The 21,459-nt window shown below is 36.6% G+C and overlaps 1 protein-coding gene across 4 annotated transcripts in view; it reads left to right on the forward strand.

The window, feature by feature from the left end:
• Nucleotides 1-21,459, forward strand: part of usp24 (ubiquitin specific peptidase 24) — a 71,635-nt gene that overhangs the window by 16,183 nt on the left and 33,993 nt on the right. The window contains exons 5-28 of one of the 4 annotated variants that reach the window (XM_056262795.1): nucleotides 844-966; nucleotides 1,385-1,420; nucleotides 1,540-1,605; nucleotides 4,803-4,868; nucleotides 5,422-5,496; nucleotides 6,426-6,584; nucleotides 6,667-6,781; nucleotides 8,389-8,492; nucleotides 9,679-9,786; nucleotides 9,861-9,956; nucleotides 12,418-12,579; nucleotides 13,206-13,301; nucleotides 14,488-14,595; nucleotides 14,707-14,856; nucleotides 15,533-15,664; nucleotides 16,399-16,510; nucleotides 16,751-16,827; nucleotides 16,933-17,073; nucleotides 17,179-17,232; nucleotides 17,326-17,441; nucleotides 18,671-18,737; nucleotides 19,990-20,100; nucleotides 20,417-20,515; nucleotides 20,995-21,045. In XM_056262795.1, coding sequence (XP_056118770.1) covers nucleotides 844-966; nucleotides 1,385-1,420; nucleotides 1,540-1,605; nucleotides 4,803-4,868; nucleotides 5,422-5,496; nucleotides 6,426-6,584; nucleotides 6,667-6,781; nucleotides 8,389-8,492; nucleotides 9,679-9,786; nucleotides 9,861-9,956; nucleotides 12,418-12,579; nucleotides 13,206-13,301; nucleotides 14,488-14,595; nucleotides 14,707-14,856; nucleotides 15,533-15,664; nucleotides 16,399-16,510; nucleotides 16,751-16,827; nucleotides 16,933-17,073; nucleotides 17,179-17,232; nucleotides 17,326-17,441; nucleotides 18,671-18,737; nucleotides 19,990-20,100; nucleotides 20,417-20,515; nucleotides 20,995-21,045 — 2,424 coding nt within the window. The remainder of the gene's footprint in view (nucleotides 1-843; nucleotides 967-1,384; nucleotides 1,421-1,539; nucleotides 1,606-4,802; nucleotides 4,869-5,421; nucleotides 5,497-6,425; nucleotides 6,585-6,666; nucleotides 6,782-8,388; nucleotides 8,493-9,678; nucleotides 9,787-9,860; nucleotides 9,957-12,417; nucleotides 12,580-13,205; nucleotides 13,302-14,487; nucleotides 14,596-14,706; nucleotides 14,857-15,532; nucleotides 15,665-16,398; nucleotides 16,511-16,750; nucleotides 16,828-16,932; nucleotides 17,074-17,178; nucleotides 17,233-17,325; nucleotides 17,442-18,670; nucleotides 18,738-19,989; nucleotides 20,101-20,416; nucleotides 20,516-20,994; nucleotides 21,046-21,459) is intronic. The other 3 variants (XM_056262796.1, XM_056262797.1, XM_056262798.1) reach the window with 3 other exon arrangements.

The raw sequence follows: 21,459 nt of genomic DNA on the forward strand, positions 1-21,459 counted from the left end.
GAGAATTATATGAACATTGATGGCACAAACAAATCATTGAATTAGAGTTTTGAATTTTGAATTTGATTCCATCAGTTTAAGTCAATTCAAAGAATTTAATGGAACTTACCGACTCAGACGTCAGACCCGCGGACCTTTGGCTGAACGTCAGAGGCATAAGGCACACAAAATGGGAAACACTTTGGAATTTTCAAAGTCGTCGTTTGAATTCTCCAGGATTTCCAGGAGACGTGTGTGTTGCGTTCTTTAATGGTCCGCCGGGAAACAAAGCCGTCGTGAAGCCAAATCCCCTCATGGAAGAAGAAAGCCGTTGTGTTTACAACTATGACAATGAGAGTTCTTATCAGATCAACTACACACTGGATTTTCAAAAGTATGCGACGTTTGCGGCACCATTGTTGCAGTAAACTTGCAGAACGTTCTTGAATGAATATTGGTAATATTACATTTTCATGCCCCTAAACATAACGCAGAACAAAGCGAACTGTGATTGGTTGCTTTACATGTCGGTCAGACGTCCTCTTGGGTGGTCCTTGGCCAATGAAATCTGGCTGAAGGTTCGGCTACATGAGACTATCGACTCAGTCACTGTTTCACTACTGAATTTTAAAAATGGGTGACATTTAACATCTCTGTTTGCACTATCCCTGACTATATATATATGGAACTCGATGATTTCTCTTGTTTGAAAGATCATAAAACTAGTTTAATGACATGGTCAAAATGGTCAGTGTTTCATAATTTCATATCACCAGTAAATTCACAGCAAATATATTGTGAATATTGCCCTGCACCAGACTATCTTTTGGTGAACATGTTTTCCCTGTGTTGTTTTATTGACAGGCTTTTAACCCCGATAATGAGTATCACTTTAAGAATCGGATGAAGGCCTGTCAGAGGAACTGGGCGGAAGTGTTTGGAGAGGATAGCATGTTTGCTGTTTCTCCCAGCTCCAGCTACCAGAAGGTACTGTACATGTTCATGTGTGGGTGTGTACGTGTGCTTTTGGCTTGACGGTTGACTTGACAGTCCTAGCTAATGGACAGAAAAACTGGTTTTGTAGTTTCCAACATGTGTGTTGTCAGGAAAATAGTGGCACAGTGTTTTATTTTTTTCCAGAAGTACCTTTGCACGTGTGTGTGTGTTTGATGGGAGGATAATGAATGAAAAATCTGCAAGTTTATGATTTAGAAATTGTACTTTTTTATGTCAAGGACTGTTGTTGTATTTCTGTAAGTAATTTAGACCATGAAACATGCTATTCTAAATTTATTCTCTAAGATAAATTGATATAATTTGCAAAGAAACAACTTGCATATTTGAAGAAAATACAAAATTTTTTTGCATGAAATTCAACACCTATTCTGTGTTCTGATTGGATCAGGAGCCTCACGGCTGGCTGGTGGACTTAGTGAATCGGGTAAGAGCTTCAGTCATGCACACTGATGGAAGAAATCATATTATATTACTTCACATTAGACATCAGGCAAATCTATTTGGTATTCGATATCTCTGAGCATCTCGTTCTTATGTCTGCAGTTTGGAGAGATGGGAGGCTTCACAGCAATTCAGTGCAAGCTCAACCAGGAAGAATTAGAGATTGGGGTAAGACCGTGCACTCTAGACATTTATAAATGTTCCTGATATAGAATAGTCTTTATATTTATTTACCACAAATGCCCAATGCCAATATTAATGGTACAATTGTTATTCTTATTATAGTAATTATCTTGATACACAGTAATACGAACAGTAACAATGGCGTCAGTTTTACCGTATCCAATCGAGCTCCGAATTCTCATCCTTTGCATCACATGCAAAGTGAAAATGGTCTCTTCTCAACTTGTCGAGAACACAAACTAAACTCTTCCAGGCCTCAGTTACAACTACTGTGTTTGAGGGTCAAAGTAGCCTTTGTTCGCTGGCAGCCAATATGTACATTTTCGTGCAGGAATTCAAACGTCAGGAATTACTGACGACTCGTTTCAGGCAGTTCAGAATCAGTTCTTTCTTTCTTTTGGCAAATTTATCATATATATATTTATATACAAATTTATATATCATATAAATGATTGACCTTGCAGACTTTTTACATTTACAAACAGCTATCTTACACACTACATGAAAGGTAATATCCAAACAAAAGCATAATAGGGGCACTTTCAAATTAAAACAAACTTGAAAATGCAAAATAATAACCTTGTACCACACCTTAAATGTAAAAGAGAGAGGCCAAGAGGTTAGCTATCCCAGATATGAGCAGGACTGCTCATCTTCGGGTTGAAAACTCTGTTAGTATTATAATGGAATGGCAAAGAATAAATGGCTAATTCATGTGTCATCAGATAAATAGAGTGAAGAAGTGTCTGAATGAAGAGATGCTGAGAGAGTTGAACGAGGTCATATTTTATTATAGCGTGTGTGCTAAAGAGCTCAGGATGTTTCTCACCATCACGGAGAGCATCCTACACACAGCAGAGAGCGAGAAAGAGACGAGGGCAGGGGGATGAGAGGGAAAATGTGATGCCACATTCTAATGGGCAGAAAAAAGAGCATTCAGGCCAATTATTAAGATACGCACTAACAGAGTTGCTCATCAAGCTCTCTGAGGTAATGCAGTTGTCTGAAAAAAAAAACAATAAAAAGTGAGGTAGTGGGATAATGTCAAAGAATTCTACCGCGCAGCCCTCAAACACAAGCTAATAATGTTTAAATAGTCAGACGGGAGAATAGATAAAACTGATAGATGGTACACAGGATGGTCAACTAGCTGTGATTTGGGTTTGGTTTATTCTGTTTTGTTTAAAAGTTTCCTTCCGTGTGTGTTTTTTTTTTAAATAACCACTCAGAAAAATCTAATCCGGTCTGAGACAGACAGATAGATGCTCATAATGTTTGACGGCTTCATTATTTTTAGCAAAAGAGGTGTCTGTCCCCCCTTTAGTGCAAGCGTGTAAATGCTCCCCCTTGTCTTGGAGCTGTGAAGCCGCCTTGTTTTTGGTTCCGCCCGCTTGTCTTTTGAAGGTGGGCATTAGCATGATCTGGGTGCCAGGGCTAAGAGATAGAGCTGGCGACAGGGAAAAGATGCTTTGATTTAGGATTTGCATATTAATGGCCTTAACACAGGAACAGGAAGTTTGAGGCGACCGTAGGGAGGGAAATTCTTTTCAGGGGCACATACGACCTGCTGTGGCACGTAATGGAAACTCCGCTGGTTCATCGCCAGCTTGGTTTTAATCTCAACCATAAAGGGATGCCCTGCTACAGTAACAGTTTAATTCATAGTGAGGGTAAGAGTCAATTAAAGCAAGAAAACAAGAGAAGGATGCTGTCTTCTCTCCTCCACTGACTGGACTGATTCATTCACTCTCTCCAATGGATGAGAAGTCATTAGATGCTGAACAGAGGAGTGATTCATCTGTGCTGACTCTCTGTTGGCAAATAGCTCTAAAAGAGATGTAGGCCAGCAGAGAAATGTTGTATAAAAATCCCTGATTTTGTAATTATGGCTCAGGATGTAATCGGGTGCCTCCGAGTAGCCAATAAAGGGATAGTTCACCCAAAAATGAAAATTCTGTCATTAATTACTCATCCTCATGACGTTCCAAACCCGTAAGACCTTCGTTCATCTTCGGATCACAAATAAAAATGTTTTTGATGATATCCGAGAGGATTCTGAACCAGCAATAGGCAGCAACGTCATTACTACCTTTCTGGGCCTTGAAAGTTGCAAAGACATCGTTAAAATTGATCATGTGACTACAGTGGTTCAACCTTGATGTTATGAAGCGACAAGTCTACTTTGTATGTGCAAAAAACAAACAACGATGTCTTTACTACCTAACCTTTCTGGGCCTTGAAAGTTGCAATGACGTTGCTGCCCATTGCTGGTTCAGAATCCTCTCGGATATCATCAAAAACATTTTTATTTGTGATCCGAAGATGAACGAAGGTCTTACGGGTTTGGAACGTCATGAGGATGAGTAATTAATGACAGAATTTTCATTTTTGGGTGAACTATCCCTTTAAAGCAGAGGTCTTCAATCCTGAAGAGCTTGATGAACTGATTCAGGTGTGTTATTTTAGGGTTGAACTAAACTCTGCAGGACAGTGGCCCTCCAGGAGCAGTATTGAAGATCTCTGCTTAAAAGGGATACTTCACCTAATATTGGAAATTGTGTCATAATTTGCTCACCCTCATGTCATTCTAAAGGCCCTTGCACACTGAGTCCGAAATCCTCGTCCGAAATTTTCGCACGTTAAAAAATAAATACGACCTCACATTATGTCAATCACGCTTGCACACTGCCTCCGAAACTTTCGTCCGTCATAAAAAAAATCGGATCGGGTTCGATTTTCTGCGTTTTTCGGACCCATAACAAGCAGTTTGAATGGTGTTTGAATGGTGTTTTGACAAATCAGAGTCACCGAATCACGAATACGAAAAAACACATACGAAAATTTCGGACTCAGTGTGCAAGGGCCTTAAAGCTGACATTTTAAAGAATCTTCTCATGGCTCTTTTCCATACAACGAAAGTTGATCTGCAGAGATTTTGTTTTTATGCCACTGGCGAAAGTGTCATACAGATTTGGAACAACATGAAGGTGAATAAATGATGGCTATTTTTTTTTTTTTTTAACTATCCCTTTAAGAGTTTTCTCAGCCCTTGTTGTCATGTCTCCAGCTTAGAGACACATTTTGCTTTTAGCAGGTGAAAAAAATATGTATTTGATGCTTCATTACTGATTTGTTTTTGTGGTAATATTCAGAGTAAAATATACGTGTGTGTGTTTCCTCAGTGTGTATCAGCCCTGGTTCAGCCGCTCGGTGTGTGTGCAGAATACCTCAACTCCAGCCTGGTGCAGGTGAGTGTTTCCACAACTGATCTGTTCTCACTTTGTTACACGGATCCCTGGAATACTTGATTCTGATTGGTCAGAAGTTCCGTGGTCAAGTCAGTTTGGTTTATCTAGGTATTTTTTATCTAGTTAGACTAGTTTAAGTTTTTAATTTAGATAAGCTAGTTTTGCCAATTAAATAATCTTTGTAGTTTAAATAGTTACTTTGTAAAACATCTTTTGCTGTTTTTTAAGACACCAAAAAAAGAAAAAGGTCCTGTCATAAATGCATCTAATCTGATAGATAGATAGATAGATAGATAGATAGATAGATAGATAGATAGATAGATAGATAGATAGATAGATAGATAGATAGACGGCTGACTGTACATTATTCCATACTTTCCTATCAAGTATAGTTGAACCTTACTGTTAATAATGTAGTTTTGATAGTGATATTGAATCAGAGTATAAATTTGAATAAACATGTTTTAGAACAATGGACAATTATCAGAGAAATATCAAGGACACTGTCATGTGACCTTTACCTTAAAGTGGTTGGGTTTTTCGCATTTTGTAGCCCATGCTGGACCCAGTCATCCATAAGATGATAACCTACGTGCAGAACCTGGAGGAGAAAGACCTGAAAGACAAGGTGAGAAACTGATGCTTTGTTCACTTTGGTGTGCAGTAGTGTGAGATTTTCACTGCTTTAAAGGGGTCATCGGATGCAAAATTCATTTTTATATGGTGTTTGCATAATGTGTGTGGAAACAACCACCATACAAAGAAAAAAATCCATTCACTCCTTTTTTTTTTTTTTAAATCTTCAAAAAGCTTAAACACTCTTAATAATCAAGCCGTTTGGATTTTCTGAGCAATATGATGTCATATTGCTCATGCTCCGCTCACGACCGCTGACGAACTGTCCCGTATTAGCATATTTCCGCCCTTAGCCATTTGTATACTGTCCGCCAAAGCATCACTTTACGTGTCTTGTGTCGACATGCCCCATGGAAGTGAGGGGTGGGGTCAGCAGTTGCTCATTATCATTTAAAGAGACATGCACCGAAACGGGTCGCTGTGAACAGAGCTGTTTTTGAGGAGGTAAAAAGGGTGTTGTTTTACACAACCATTGAGGAATTTTAACCAAAGTATGTTACAAACTTTACATGAAGACCCTAAAGAATCATACCAACTTGTGGAAAATGGGCATCTGATGCCCCCTTTAAAGCTGAATTTTTTGTATTTTATTTAGTTTAATTATATTTTATGAGTTTACCCCCCACAAAAATGTAGCTCTTGTGGCTAAATAGATAGTTACAACGGCCAATGTCGTGAGTTTGGGAGGGACTATCTGCTTGACTGACCAATGACAGATGGGCAACAAAAGTTGAAAGCAATAGTGTTGTGAATAATTATTTGAAAAATGTTATGTTGCTTATTCGCACTGGTTTTGCTGTATTCTCAGGTTGTATTAAATCTATTAAAATTATCATCCCATTTAAAATTTCTGTAATGGTCAACTTTGACTCCCTCTTGTTGTTTCTCTCTTTTTATGTGTTCGTCTCTTTCTCTCTAAAGCGTTTGGTGAGTATTCCAGAGCTCTTGTCAGCTATTAAGCTACTCTGCATGCGTTTCCAGCGGGAGCTGGTAAACGTCGTGGATGACCTTCGGTTGGACATCCTACTCCGAATGCTCAAGACGCCCCACTTCAGTGCCAAAATGAACTCCCTCAAAGAGGTTCAAATTCTTTTCTACATATTAGTGCTTAAAGTTCACGCCGGAGTTCTTCCCTCATGTTGACGGCTCTGTGCTCTGATAGGTCACCAAACTCATTGAGGAAAGCACAGTATCCAAGACTGTGAAGAACGCCATTGACACAGACCGACTCCTGGATTGGCTTGTAGAAAACTCTGTCCTCTCAATAGCTTTGGAAGGTAAGAAGTTCCCTGATCCAGTTTAACATATTAACAGTTAAGCTCATATCAAACCCATATTGGGCCTGTTCATCTTTGGTTTCATGATGTTTTACCACACAGGGGAAATAATAAAACTCCAAGAAAAACCCTGTTTTCTTTGAGAGAAAAAATTTAGTCAGGGTTATTATCATTATCTAAAACTAAACCCATAAAAAATGTGTTACTTGAAATAAAATAAACATTTACTGAAATAAAATATTAAAAAAAACTTTTAATTCTATTTTTAGCTAGTTGGTTTGGCAACATTCCTCATTTTCTCTTAGTTTGTTGAAGTACTAGAATAGCTAAAACTAATAACTGAAAATTAATAAATGCAATATAGACTTTTATAAAAAAAAAAATATAAATGCAATATAGATTTTAAACTAATAAAAATTACAAAAGTGAAAACAGAAAATATAAAAGCTAATTCAAAATATTTACAAAACTATAATGGTATTTTAATGATGCTAAAAATAACCCTGAATTTAGTCTACAATGTAGACATAATTTAGCATTCCAAACGTATTTATGCTTATTTGATATTCAGTTATTTTGTAGAGATGTAGCCACTTATCTGATGTGCAACGAGGTTAGCCAATCACATGGAGGACATTAACATATTAATATCTTAAGGGTACAGCCTGTTTAAAACATATCAAAGAGAAGGTGGAAAATGCACATCTAATATTGTAATTATCACTGTGTTTGGTGAAAGAATTTCATAAGTGATTGCTACAGTATATAATACTACAAAAGCATGCAATACAGTCCCTTAAATACGGCTCTATGACGTGCCTTGTGTATGGATGCTCACACTAAGCAACTGTTAAAGTGTTCAGAAGCCAGAATCTCAAACTGTTGCTTTGTGCCTGAAGTCTTTTCACCTCACCCACTCATTTGTGTCATCATCTCTTTATTCAATGGTCTTTATTTAACACTGCCTCATTGTCTTTTCTCTTTTTGTTCTGTTTGCATTTCTTATGACACTCTTTTTTTTCTTCCCTCACTTTCTCTTTTGCTACTTTAATGCCTTTATTTGGTTTAACTTTCTCTTTGCATTCTTCCTTTCATTTTCTTTTGTTTTACTTTCATTTTTCTATGCCTCTTAGCCAACTTTTTCTTTCACTTGTTCTCTCGCCCTGATTCTCTGTCTCTTTTGCTTATCGTTCTAAAATGTCCTCAGTATATGTTCTTTTTTTTTGTGGAATGACCGAAACCATCAGTTTTTTCAACTGTACAAGGAATGTGATGTTTTTTAGTGTGTTTTATTTCCATTTTGCTTGTCATTTTCTTTTTCAATGCTTATGTGTGGTCCTTGGGTTGCTCTGTAAAAAAAACTTGATGTACTGATTGTAAAGTTGAGGGTAAAACAAAAATATGTTTATTTTTTATTATTTACAGATAAATAACTTTAAGGGGTTTTTACATCTGTGGGGTTATAATGGAGCTAGTTTAAAAAAAAATTGAGTGCAATGTAAAATGTTTTTGTTTTTGAAGTTAAAGTTAATTTTTAACATTTTAAGAATGAATAAAATAAGTAAATTATTTCAATGTCTCTCTCTCTCTCTCTTTCTGTGCTGTAGGAAACATTGACCAAGCCCAGTACTGTGACAGAATAAAGGGAATCATTGAGCTGTTGGGCAGTAAGCTCTCATTAGATGAACTCTCCAAAATATGGAAAATACAGGTAATTTTTATAGATATTCATCAACTCTGTGCTCCCTCAAAGCTGCATGAACTTCTGACATTGATTCTCAGAAATATTCTCCACAGAATGCTCTAAAATTTCTTTTTGAATAAGAACTAAATGAATGGAGAGCATTTCAATTGGCTTTTATCTGCTTTCCTATTGATTTTCAGGATGGAAATGAAGCTGTGAACAATCTTGAGATTAATTCATAACACAAGGACTGCATCATTTAGTTTAACTTGATGTACTAAGTGCAGTTACTAATAATATAATGTGTTTATTTCTTGGAAATGCACATTTGACAGTAAAGCACTGTACTTAAGTTGAGGTGCAGATAAAATTAACCTTTTTTAACAACAGTACCACTCAAAGACCAATTTTTACAAAACAAAAATTGTTTTCTTGATAATTTTATAATAGTGATTTCATAATGTCTAAATATAAATTCAAAAGTCAAATGTGTGGAAAAAATATATTTATATTAGGGACTGGAAATGGCTAAAAAGACAATAAGCCTCTGCTGCCGCCATCTATTGGTTATAGTGGTAATTTCATATCTTTTTATTTTTAAATAAAAGTGTTTGTTTGCCACCAAGTGTTGACGCTCTTAGTCTTGAAACTTTTAGTTTTATAAATGGGGACAATCTTTAAAGGATGAACAAATAATGTTTTTGGTCATCACAATAAAAATAAGATTTAAATTAGATAATTTTAAGAGCTTTGAAGTGCCGGAAAACGTGTGACACACTTGAAAGTCCTTGAAAAGTGATTGAATTTCAATCTCAACAGGTTGTACAAACCCTGAAATTAATAATGTAAAAACATTCGACTATTTCTGCCACAATCATGGTTGCTACACTACATTAAACCCCTGGTGAATGTTGGTGATTTGTGGACTGAAAAGCCTTCTATAACTAGTTCGTTCATGGCACAATGTGTCTCCTGGTTTCAACGTCAGCGCTGTTTGTTTTGATATCTGTGGTTGTTAACAGAAACATATTTTCTGCTGCGTTTTAACGGTGGCGCATGATCGAGGTCGGCCCTCGAGTAAATCTGTTCTGAACTTGTGTGCTCGCCCAAAACGCCGTCGACGTGCTAATTAAGGGCCAAAACTGTTAAATTTAAGTTTATGTGGTTTGGTTATATATGAGGAAAAAGTTGATGAATCCTGTTTTGTGTCCAGGCTGGTCAGTCCTCCACTGTGATAGAGAACATCCACACCATCATCGCCGCTGCTGCAGTCAAGTTCAACTTTGACCAGCTCAGCCACCTCTTCGTCCTCATACAGAAGGTCTTGTCCATCTTCCTTTGGACTCTTTCATATTTTTAAACTGTGTTTCTGACTTTACCCTGTGTGTTTTTCAGAGCTGGGAGGTGGAGAGTGACCGCGTGAGACAGAAGCTTCTGAGTCTGATTGGACGGATTGGCAGGGAGGCTCGCTCCGAGGCAACCACAGGAAAGGTGTGTGTCGTCAGAATTAAACTGCGTGTGTATTTCTGTCCCTCACCTGAAAGTTGAGCTTAGAACCGGCCTAGCTGTTGATAAGCTGCACGGCTGTGATTGAAGTAGAATTGTTGAAGCTAGTGAAAGTTTCTTATTATTGCACTGCAGGGATTTACAGTTTAACATTAAAATTAACATTAACATCATTTATTTACATTTTAAATCATAAAATGTAGGAATATAAATATAAAATGTACAGTAACAAAATACTGCACAAGGAAGAAATACCTCAATACAATAATAAAAATATTAAAATACTACATATAATATTTAAATATTCTATTCACTGTTTTTTAAACCCAAACTGCCTGAATATTATATTAGATAAATGATATTACTGATAAGAATTGTATGATATATATATGTATGTATGTATGTATATATATATATATATATATATATATATATTAGGACTGTCAGTTAAACGCGTTATTAACGGCGTTAACGCAAACCCATTTTAACGGCGTTAATTTTTATGGATGCCAATGGATGCCAATAAGATTCTGAATGGAAAGTTTACTTTTAAAAAGTTGCCAAATGGTTCCATTGACAAGACCAAAGTGATCTGTGTGTTTTGTCGTTGTGAACTGAGCTATCATCATCGCAGCACGTCCAGTCTGAATACCACTTGATGATGGCCAGCACACACACACACACACACACACACACACAGCTGATGCGAATTCTCCGCCCCCTCGTCAATATCAGGACCTCGTCAGTATTTATTTCACCCTTTTATTGATGGACAGTGTTACATTGTGTGAGAGATTATTTGCTCCAAGTGAGAATGTTTTAGTGTGAAATTGAACAGTATATGCCAATATTGTTTTCAATAAAAAACATTTGCACAAAGCAAGCCGATCCACTTTTCCATGTTGATAAGAGCATTAAAATGAGAAAAAAATAATGGGACAAAAAGAAATCAAGAGACATTTAGAATAGATAAAAATGTGCGATTAAATGCGATTAATCGCGAGTTAACTATGACATTAATGCGATTAATCGCGAGTTAACTATGACATTAATGCGATTAATCGCGATTAAATATTTTAATCGTTTGACAGCACTAATATATATATACACTACCGTTCAAAAGTTTGGGGTCGGTACAATTTTAAATACTTTTAAAAGAATTCTCTTCTGCTAACCATGGCTGCGCTTATTTGATTAAAAATACAACAAAAATCAGTTATAGTATTAAATATTATTCCAGTGTAAATCAGCTGTTTTCTGTGTGAATATATAGTAAAGTGTAATTTATTCCTGTGATCAAAGCTGAATTTTCAGCATCACCAGTGTCAGTGTCTTCAGTGTCAAATGATCCTTCACAAATCAGTATAATATGAGGATTTGATGCTCAAGAAACATTTATTATTATTATCAATGTTGAAACAGTTGTTGGTCTGTCAGTTGTACAGTTTTTTTTTTTTTTTTTTTGGATTCTTTGATGAATAGGAAGTTCAAAAGAACAGCATTTGTTTGAAATAGAATCTTTTGTAACATTATAAATGTCTTTACTGTCCTTGATAAATAAAAGTATTGATTTCTTTCCTCCAAAAAATAAAATTAAAATTCTCACTGACCCCAAACTTTTGAACGGTAGTGTATATGTCTATCTATTATGTGAATATTTATGGCATGCTTTTTTGAATTTTTAAAGGTTTGAATAGATTATGGGTATAGTTATAATGTATATGTATTGTTGTATTTCCTTTTACCTATTATAGTGGTAAAATCAGTGTCCGGTGTATTATAATGATTATGGTAATAAGCTTGTAAATGAGCGCAGGTGTATGCTTGGAAACACATGGCACTGATGAAGCGTTAAACCCAAAAACATTTTTGCGCACCTTGCACTTTTTTCACTTGAATGTGGTCTGGTTAAAGTTTTTTTTTGACAATAGATTTTAATATTCTACTTATCATTTAATATGCTACCACCTACACTACCGTTCAAACATTGTAAGTCTGATTTTTTTGAAAAGAAATTAATACTTTTATAAATACTGTTACAAAAATTCTGTTTCAAATAAATGCTGTTTTTTTACTATTAATCAAACAATCCTGAATAAATGTATCACGTTTCCACGCAAAAATTAAGCGGCGCAACTGTTTTCAACATTGGTAATAATAAGAAATGTTCCTTGAGCATCAAATCAGCATATTAGAGTGATTTCTGAAGGATCATGTGACTGAAGAATGGAGTAATGATGCTGAAAATTCAGCTTTGCCATCACAGGAATAATGACATTTTACATTTTGCATTCAAATAGAAAACAAGTTATTTTTAAATTGTAATATTATTTCACAATGTCACCGAATTTTTTATCAAATAATTGCAGCCTTGGTGGACATAAGTGACTTCGGAGCGTGACAAAAAATGAACAGTATCTGTGTGTTTTTTTGTGGCTTGTGTCAGGTGTTGGAGGTATTGTGGGAGTTGGCGCATCTCCCCACCTTACCTACCAGTCTAGTGCAGCAGGCCCTGGAAGAACACCTGACCATCCTCAGCGACGCATACGCCGTCAAAGAAGCCATCAAGAAGAACTACATCATCAAATGCATCGAGGACATCAAGAAGGTGAGCTGATTCCATAATTCTCAAAATTCCAATAATGGCCTAGACTCTTACGTCTGTTGCACACGTCAACATCAGTGTTTTAGTTAATCAACTAATAGGAATCTGATGATTTTTTTGATTTTTTATTTATGATGCGACTGCTAGATTATTATTTAGTTTTTCTGTCATTATGGAAAGTCACTGTCTGGCTTGCTTCTGGTGGTCTGAATTGGAGTGAGAGTATCTCACTCTCACACAAATCTTCTGTACTCCTCCATCTGCTTTGTGCTCCTTTCTAAAAATCCATATTCGGAAGGTTACGAACCGTAAACACACAGAAATGCAATGACACACATTTTTGAGCTTCCTGGCTTCTCTTTCAGGCTAGAATCTGTGCAGTGGGCTATTTTAAGAGCTGATCCTTGGAGTGTTAAAGGTGTTATTCTGTCTCTAGTGCTAGATGTATATTTTTGGCACTCTAGTTTCAGCTTGCCTCATCTCACCCCTAACACACACACACACACACACACAGGCATTCACTTTGCTCAATCTCTGCGCTTCAGCCTCTGGTGTGATTTGGGTGCAGCGTCTGCCGCATAAACTCTTTAGTGGCACTCACTGAATACAACTGAAGTTTATCTCTTTAGATGCAAATACAGGAGGATTCAAAGTCTCCCAGCGAGTCACAGGTCTCTTTTCTTACTGGCTCCTGGGGCAAGAAGAAACCGAGCTCATTGGCTAAAGTAAGATAAGACCCACCCCTTTAGTTTAACACTGACCAATCATAACTCAGCCTGAATCTCACATGAACAGAATTTGATTTGCAAACTGATGATTGCCACTTGATTCACGTGGAAGTACTGTAAAGATGTGTGTGATTTACAAAGGGCACCTGTAGGGGTTTGACCTTCAAATCCAAATGTTAACTAATGACTTGTTGACTATTGGCTTTAATCTGTTTTTGGACCATTTGAAACGTTTGGAAATCAGTGACTCTAACCAAAGCCTGAGGTAATAGAGGGGTCAATGACGTGGGTCTAATATCTTTGTTCTATTTATTCATTTAATAATAAATAATAAAAATAAAAGATTCACATGTGTAATAACTTGAATGTGCCTCTTTCTTAATCAAAATTTGTTTGACATTTTTGGGGGGCATAAAGTCAAAAAAATTCTGGAGTTACAATTGTATATTAAGAAAAAAGCCTCATTAAAAGAAGCCAAACATGCAGGGGAAAACAAACATAAAACAGAAATTGATGTGAGAGGACCCCTGCAAAACCTCATGACTCCATGTCAAGAAGTCTCTTAAAATATCAGATAATTTGACCATTTTATGACAAGACGAAGTTAGTTCAGGTTTTAAAATGTCATGCGGTATGACTCCAAGAATGAATAGTTCATGAAATTTGTAAAAAAAAAAAAGATCTTTTTGAAATATACCTGAATATTATTTGGGGATGTTCTATATTGTGCCAGATTTTGATTCTTTTTGTTTACTTAAGAAATCCCTTTTTATTGTATTTTCCATTCATTTCTTATGACGGGTCAAATTGACCCGAGGAGAGGATTAAGTCCTTTTTTTTTACAACCACAAAAACTCTTAGAATCTAGTCACAACTTTTTTGTGCTTTTTTTGTGCACTCAAATAAACACTCAGTTTAAAAATCTGGCTCAAAATGACCATAGGAGAGGATTAAAAAAAAAAACCTTATTTTAATATTTTATTTTACTTTGTTTACACCACATGACTAATAAGAGTCATTATATTGAAATGAAAATTATATAAAAGCTTTATTAAACCATAGGAAAGTACACATTTATACGTCATTGACCCAGATGGAGATTGTTGTATTCAATGAATGCACCGTGTGTGTTATGGTCGATGTCATTGTGTTTAATATCTGTGTGTTTGTGCTTGTATTGTAGTCATCTCAGCAGACTAACCCTCAGACAGTGTGGGTGGTTCCAGCTTTGCGGCAACTTCACGAGATTACCCGGTCTTTTATCAAACAGACCTACCAGAAACAAGACAAGGTAGGTGCAGACAGCATCCAGAAGGACCATCTGGCCTGTTCTTTTTGTTTTCATTTTTTTACCCATGCTGCTACGTAAGCTATAAACTTTTTTTTGTTTTTTCTCTATCAGAGTATAATCCAAGACCTGAAGAAGAACTTTGAGATAGTGAAGCTGATCACAGGCTCTCTGGTGTCATGTCATCGCTTGGCCGTGTCCGTCGCTGGATCCAATGGTCTCTCTGGGTCCACACTGGTTGATGGGCGGTACACCTATCAGGAGGTACGCTGTCACATGTCCATTTTCTTTTAGTCATATAAAGAACTTGTTGTTTATATTACATCAAGTATAGAATTTGCCAATAATGATTACTAAGGTGGGAAAAATCTGATTTCCAATTAATATGATGAAGTGCAATTTTATTATTTTAAAAGTACAATGAGCCATTACATTTTTGGTACAATACCATTCAAAAGTGTTTGTTTTTTGTTTTTAAAAGAAATTAATACATTTATTCAGCAAGGATGCATTTAATTGATCAAAAATTTTTATCAGAGACTCTTTATCACATGACAAATGACTATTTACAAATAATCCCGAAAAAATGTATCATGGTTTCCACAAAAATATTAAGCAGCACAACTGTTATCAACAAAAATAATATTTATAAATGTTTCTTGAGCACCAAATCAGCATATTAGAATGATGTATGTAATAGATAAAATAATTGACAAAATAAATATATATTATACAGTGTATAGAGTCTAGTAATTTCTCTGGTTCACAGATGAGTCATATTGTTATGTGAATGAAGAATTAGCACAGGACAAAAATATATTTTTCTAGACTACAGAGGTGACTCATGTTATGCCTCACATTTAAAAAGAATACAGAAGAGAAGTGGGGTTTTGACCTCCTGATGTTATCATTTGTTTATTTATTTTTCACATTATTCCAGTATTTGGAGGCTCACTTGAAGTTCCTCGCGTTCTTCCTGCAAGAGGCCAGTCTGTACCTGGTCTGGAATAGAGCCAAAGAGATCTGGGAATGCTTGGTGTCCGGCATGGATGTGTGCGAGCTGGATCGAGAGGTGTGGTGGTGTTGGTATTTTGTTTTGTTGTTTGTTTGTTTGTTTTTTTGTGTGTTTTTTTTAGTTTGGCTTGGTTTTGGCCTTTAAAAAAAAAATTTAATCATGCCATTTATACAACTTGTATGTGGGTGCTTGAAAAGAAAAGCGGCAAGAGCCACATACTTTGGGTTGAAGGCTAAATGCCATTGTTTTTAGTAACTTAGGCCCTGTTTACACCTGGTATTAAGATGCGTTTTGGTCGATTGGATCACAAGTAGACGAGAGAGACACATTCCCGTTTATACCTGGTGTTTTAGTCTCTTTAGTCCACTTTCAACCACTTCTGTCCTGATTTCTTCGAGGGGACTGCTATGAGAGGGTAAATTTATCTAATCTAATGCCGAAATTAGCTCGCGCAACTTACATTTGAACGTATCAGAGACAATGGAAATACACAGAGAGCAGCAGCTTTCGTTTCTGCTCTGATAGCCACAAGACTATGTATGTGCGTGTTAGAAAACAGGAATGGTGAGAGAAACATTGTGCTTGTAGGTTTTTCATCTTCAAACCAAACTTGGGTCTTCAGCCGACAAAGTTTAAATCCCAAATCGCATCTTAATACCAGGTGTAAACAGGGTCTTATTTATGCTAACGTTAAAGTATTTAATGGCTTTTCAGTTCTGTAGTGTAGAAATTGTTGTTGCTTTTTAACAAGCTATGTGGTAGTTTTGATGATGTCCGTCTCCCTATTGTAGATGTGTTTCGAATGGTTCACTAAGGGACAGCATGATCTAGAGAGTGACGTTCAACAGCAGCTCTTTAAAGAGAAGATCCTCAAGCTGGAACCTTATGAGATCACTATGAATGGTAAGAGTTCAACCACAGAGTTCACTCCCCACTTCCACTGAAAACCACAGTAATTCAACATTAAGCAAGTATAGCATTTTGAGGTATTGCATCCTGTACATCTGCAGGAAACCACTGTGGTTACTGTGCTAAATCTGCCCTCGCAGAAAAAAATGACCTCATTAGCACCATGGGGTGGAGTGGCATGAAGTGGTACTTGGAGTGTATGAGTTTTCTGAGGGTTTCATCAATGTCTTACAGGGTTTAACCTCTTCAAGACCTTCTTTGAGAATGTGAACCTCAGCGACCACCGTCTCAAACGTCAGGGAACACAACTGGTATGAGATTCCTGGCTTGTTCTCAGTAGAATTGATGGGGAAATCCAGCATTAATGTCTAGACTGGCAAAAACAAACAAAATATAAATATGATTAATTCTCTCAGTGTGTGGAGCGATTGGATCTGGCTGGGATGGACTTCATCTGGAGAATCGCAATGGAATCTCCAGACGAGGACATCGCAAATGAAGCCATACAGCTCATCATTACCTACAGCTACATAAACCTTAACCCCAAAATGAAGAAGGTCAGCAGTCAAACCCTGATTTTTCATTAATCATGCCATTCCAGTAGACATAGTTTCTCCATAATTCTCTGTTAATAAACCTTTTCTTTGTGTATTTTTTTACAGGACTCGGTATCTCTACATAAGAAATTCATTGCTGACTGTTATAAGAGATTGGAAGTGAGTGTTATAGTGTGAAATGACACCCCCCCCCCCCCCCCCCTTCTCTTGTGATGATGATTGTGATAAAACTCATCTTTATATCACACACAGGCTGCTAGCTCTGCGCTGGGCGGCCCGACCCTCACACATGCTGTTACACGAGCAACCAAGATGCTGACAGCCACTGCTATGCCAACGGTCGCCACATCAGTGCAATCTCCATCTAGGTATGATTGAGGACTAGTTTTTAGGCTAGTTGAGCTGCTTTTAGATCAGTTGATGAGATCCAGCTGATGTTGTTGGCGGCATTTTCATCGTCTTAAAATAACGAATGCACTTTTGCATTACTTTTATAATTTTAAGAGGCCAGAGCAATTTTGATTAGGAAAAAAACACAAGCAGAATAGTACCAAAGCTGGCGCAGAGGGATTTAATTGTACGATTATTAACTAATTGTAGTAATTAGAATATAAGAATTATAGTAATAAACAAATATATTTAAAGACACATTATTGTAGAATAATTGTAAGGGGGAAAAAGAGGGAATGTTTGAGTCTGTTCAGTTGAAGAAATTTTTTTGTTGATCACTAATAGCAGTTGTTTTGAACAGTTCATAGGTAACACTTTACTTGAAGGGGTGTGCATAAGACTAACATGACACCTTCATAATCATGACATGACACATGTTATGAATATGAAGGAAGTTTTATGCATGTTTTGTGACAACTGTCATTAAGTGTCATTCGCTCAATTATGACATTTTTAATGCAAATATGACATTGTTTGAGATGTCTTTGTTATGACACCTTGACATAAACCAATACATCATAACCCGTCAGTGTCTTTGTCATGACAACTTGACATTATTAAGACAACACAACCTGTCATAAACATGACATAGCAGATTAATTATCAAACTTAAGAAACCACTTAGCTTTATTGGTTAACATTACATTAAACTGTCAGGTGGTTGGTTTTGACATTGGCTGTCATGAAGCCATTATAACTGTTTAATGACAAATTCAATTTGTACCACTGTAGTTGAGGTCACGAAAAATATTCATGACACAGTTATAATGGCCTTATGACAGCCAATGTCAAAACCAACCACATGACAGTTTAACTTAATTTAATGTCAAGTTGTCATGACAAAGACACTGACAAGTTATGATGTTATGGTTTATGTCAAGGTGTCATAATAAAGACATCTTAAACAATGTCATATTTGCATTCAAAATGTCATTATTGTGCGAAAGACACTTAATGACAGTTGTCATAAACATGCATAAACCCTACTTCATATTCATGACATATGTCATGTCATGGTTATGAAGGTGTCATGTCAGTCTTATGGACACCCCTTCAAGTAAAGTGTTACCGGTTGGGGTGACATAATTTGATATCAAGATTGACATTAAAATTGAACCCATTGAAATTCATAATCATCTATCCTCAGGTCCAGTAAACTGGTGATCATTGAGAGACTTCTGTTATTGGCAGAACGCTATGTTATCACAATAGAGGTGAGTGCTGATACACACACACACACACACTCTGGGACATATACATTCATGTCACACACTTCTAAACATTAGTAGCTCAAGTTCATCCTGTATTGAACCTCCTATGAGTGTTGCTTTAATATTCATCCTAAATGACTTGGTTTATCTCAGTTTGAAAGCCCCAGTCAGTCTCTGCAAAGAAACCAGTAAGCTGTAAAAATCAGGCGTAACAGCGTCATTGAATGACAGACTTTGCTTATTAATTGTCTTAATGTGTTCTAGTTGTCAGACTTGCAGCTGTAGAACGATGGCTGACTGCAATATTCACCGTCTCCCCATTTCTCCAGCTGTTCGATTCCGTGCTGAAATCTGGCATAGAGTCTGTCGCATCATTTAGCACATTCAGGAATAATCATGCCAGGACACAGCGAAAGTGATCCGACATGGTGTTGATTCCTGTGTGTGTTCAGAAAGAGAGGCAGACATTTTGACACCGTTCAGTCTAACAGATACTAATTGTTCGGTTATTGACTGACATTTGGCGTAGGAAGTGCTTTTGGGCTGTAGCAACTTTGTGTAATATGTGAATTTGAGTAAATAATGTAATGTGAGGCTCAGTAGCGTATTTGGGCATTCATTACCCCATTCATTGAAATGCTTATTCAATAAAAACTATGCATGTAAGATATGCATGAGCACCATATCATCATCTAATGTTACATTTACTTCAGCAAAGTGGTCCAATAGCTTTTATATTATTAAGAATAATATAGTTTATATATTATATTAATATATGCATTATATTTTATGTATGTTTTAATTATTTAATATACACTACCGTTCAAATGTTTGTGATACATTTTTTGGTTGCATTTATTTGTAAAAATATATATATATATATATATATATATATATATATATATATTGAGAATTATCATTACAATGTTTTTATTATTTTAATATATTTCAGATGTAATTTATTCCTGTAATGTCAAAGCTGAATTTTCAGCATCATTACGCCAGTCTTCAGTGTCACATGATTCTTCAGAAATCCTTCTAATATAATGATTTGGTTTTTAAGAAACATTTGTTATTAATATCTGTGTTGAAAACAGTTGTACTGCTTAATTACTTGAAATATCTCTATTTGAAAGAGAAGATTGTCACTTTTGGCAGCCAACATTTTAAATTATAACACATCCACACTGGTTTGAATTGTAAAATGTGTTTCCGGGTCAAAGCGACTCAAAATGAACCGCTGGATCTGTTTCAGGACCTGTACTCTGTTCCTCGAACGATTCTACCTCATGGAGCGTCTTTCCACGGCCATCCTGTTACACTTCACATCACTTATGAATCTACCAAAGACACATTCACCTTGGAGGTAACGGCACAGGCACACACTTCCTGGAGACAAAACCCCCTTTTCCTTCTGGCACCCGCAACACAGACACACACTTATGACAGATTGTAAGCAGGGTTGATATAAATGCTAGACAAATATTCTCCCTATTTGGAGAATAGAGGAACACTGATATATAGCAGGTGGACATTCGGCATGAGATACTGAATGTGATATTCACAAACACAAAGGTCACCATTCGCTTTGTAGACTCAACTGACTGTCATTTACTTTGCCTTATTTGAAAGGATGAATCAAAATGGCCCTGATGTGTTTGTGTGCATGTGAATGTGTGCAGGCCCACAGCAACGAGACTATCGGCAGCATCAGGTGGAAGATAGCGGAGCAGCTCAGCTGTCCGGTGGACAATGTGCAGATATTCGCCAATGACAGCATGGTGAGTCAAACACTAACTGTGATCCGTCTTTGATCTTTGAAACTTTGCAGACCTTTTACATCGCAAACAGATATATAGCACACTACATGAAAGGTAATATCCAAAAAAACAGCATAATGGGGCACTTTACATTTTGAATGAGCTTTTATTTTTGTATTTTCAGTTGTAGAAATATTTTTTTAATAATTTAAGTTTTAGTTTTGGTTTAAGTTTTAATCAACATTGGCCAAAAAAGTGTCATTTTGAAATTATCAACATCCAATAACAGCCTGCAGAAGACGAAGGGCCTGTTTACACCTGGTCACTTCATGTGTTTTTAGCTGATCAGATATCTATCTGATTTGTTAAAGCGGTTCCATTTGACACTTGGCCACATAAAATGTGTCTCCGCAAAACGAATATAAATTCGATTTTAAATTTTAAGCGGAGTTCACGTCAACGAAAGCAAAAGATATGAGCTGCATTTTATTTATCATCAGCTAATTTCAAGATCAAAGACTGCAATAGGAGAGAGAGCGCCATCAGCACTGGTAAGATCATTTAGTCTCACTACTTTTAATGAAGATGATTGTGTGTTGAGTGTCTGTGACACTTTCAGTTTCATTTTCAGCAGTTTGATATCGGCTTGCTGAAGAGATACTCAGCTACTCGTCTGCGGCGATGAGTGTTGCAGTAGCGCTGTCATAGCTGGCTATAACATGTTATATAGCCTATAACACACTCACACGTTTATTTTGTTTTTACATATGTGGTTTCAACAACCAGATGCATTTACACTTATCCAGTTTCATCTGGAATGCGTCTCAGACCACCTCCTGAAGTGGTTTGAGCGATCGGATCGAAATCCGTCGCAAAAGCGTTTCAAAGGGCATTTACACCAGGTCTTCTCACGATCGGATAGCTATCTGATCTGAGAAAACTCGTGAAGTGACCAGGTGTAAACA

Source organism: Rhinichthys klamathensis, unplaced genomic scaffold (assembly GCF_029890125.1).
Source record: "Rhinichthys klamathensis goyatoka isolate OS25496 unplaced genomic scaffold, OSU_Roscu_1.1 h1tg000196l_1, whole genome shotgun sequence".
NCBI lineage: Eukaryota > Metazoa > Chordata > Actinopteri > Cypriniformes > Leuciscidae > Rhinichthys > Rhinichthys klamathensis.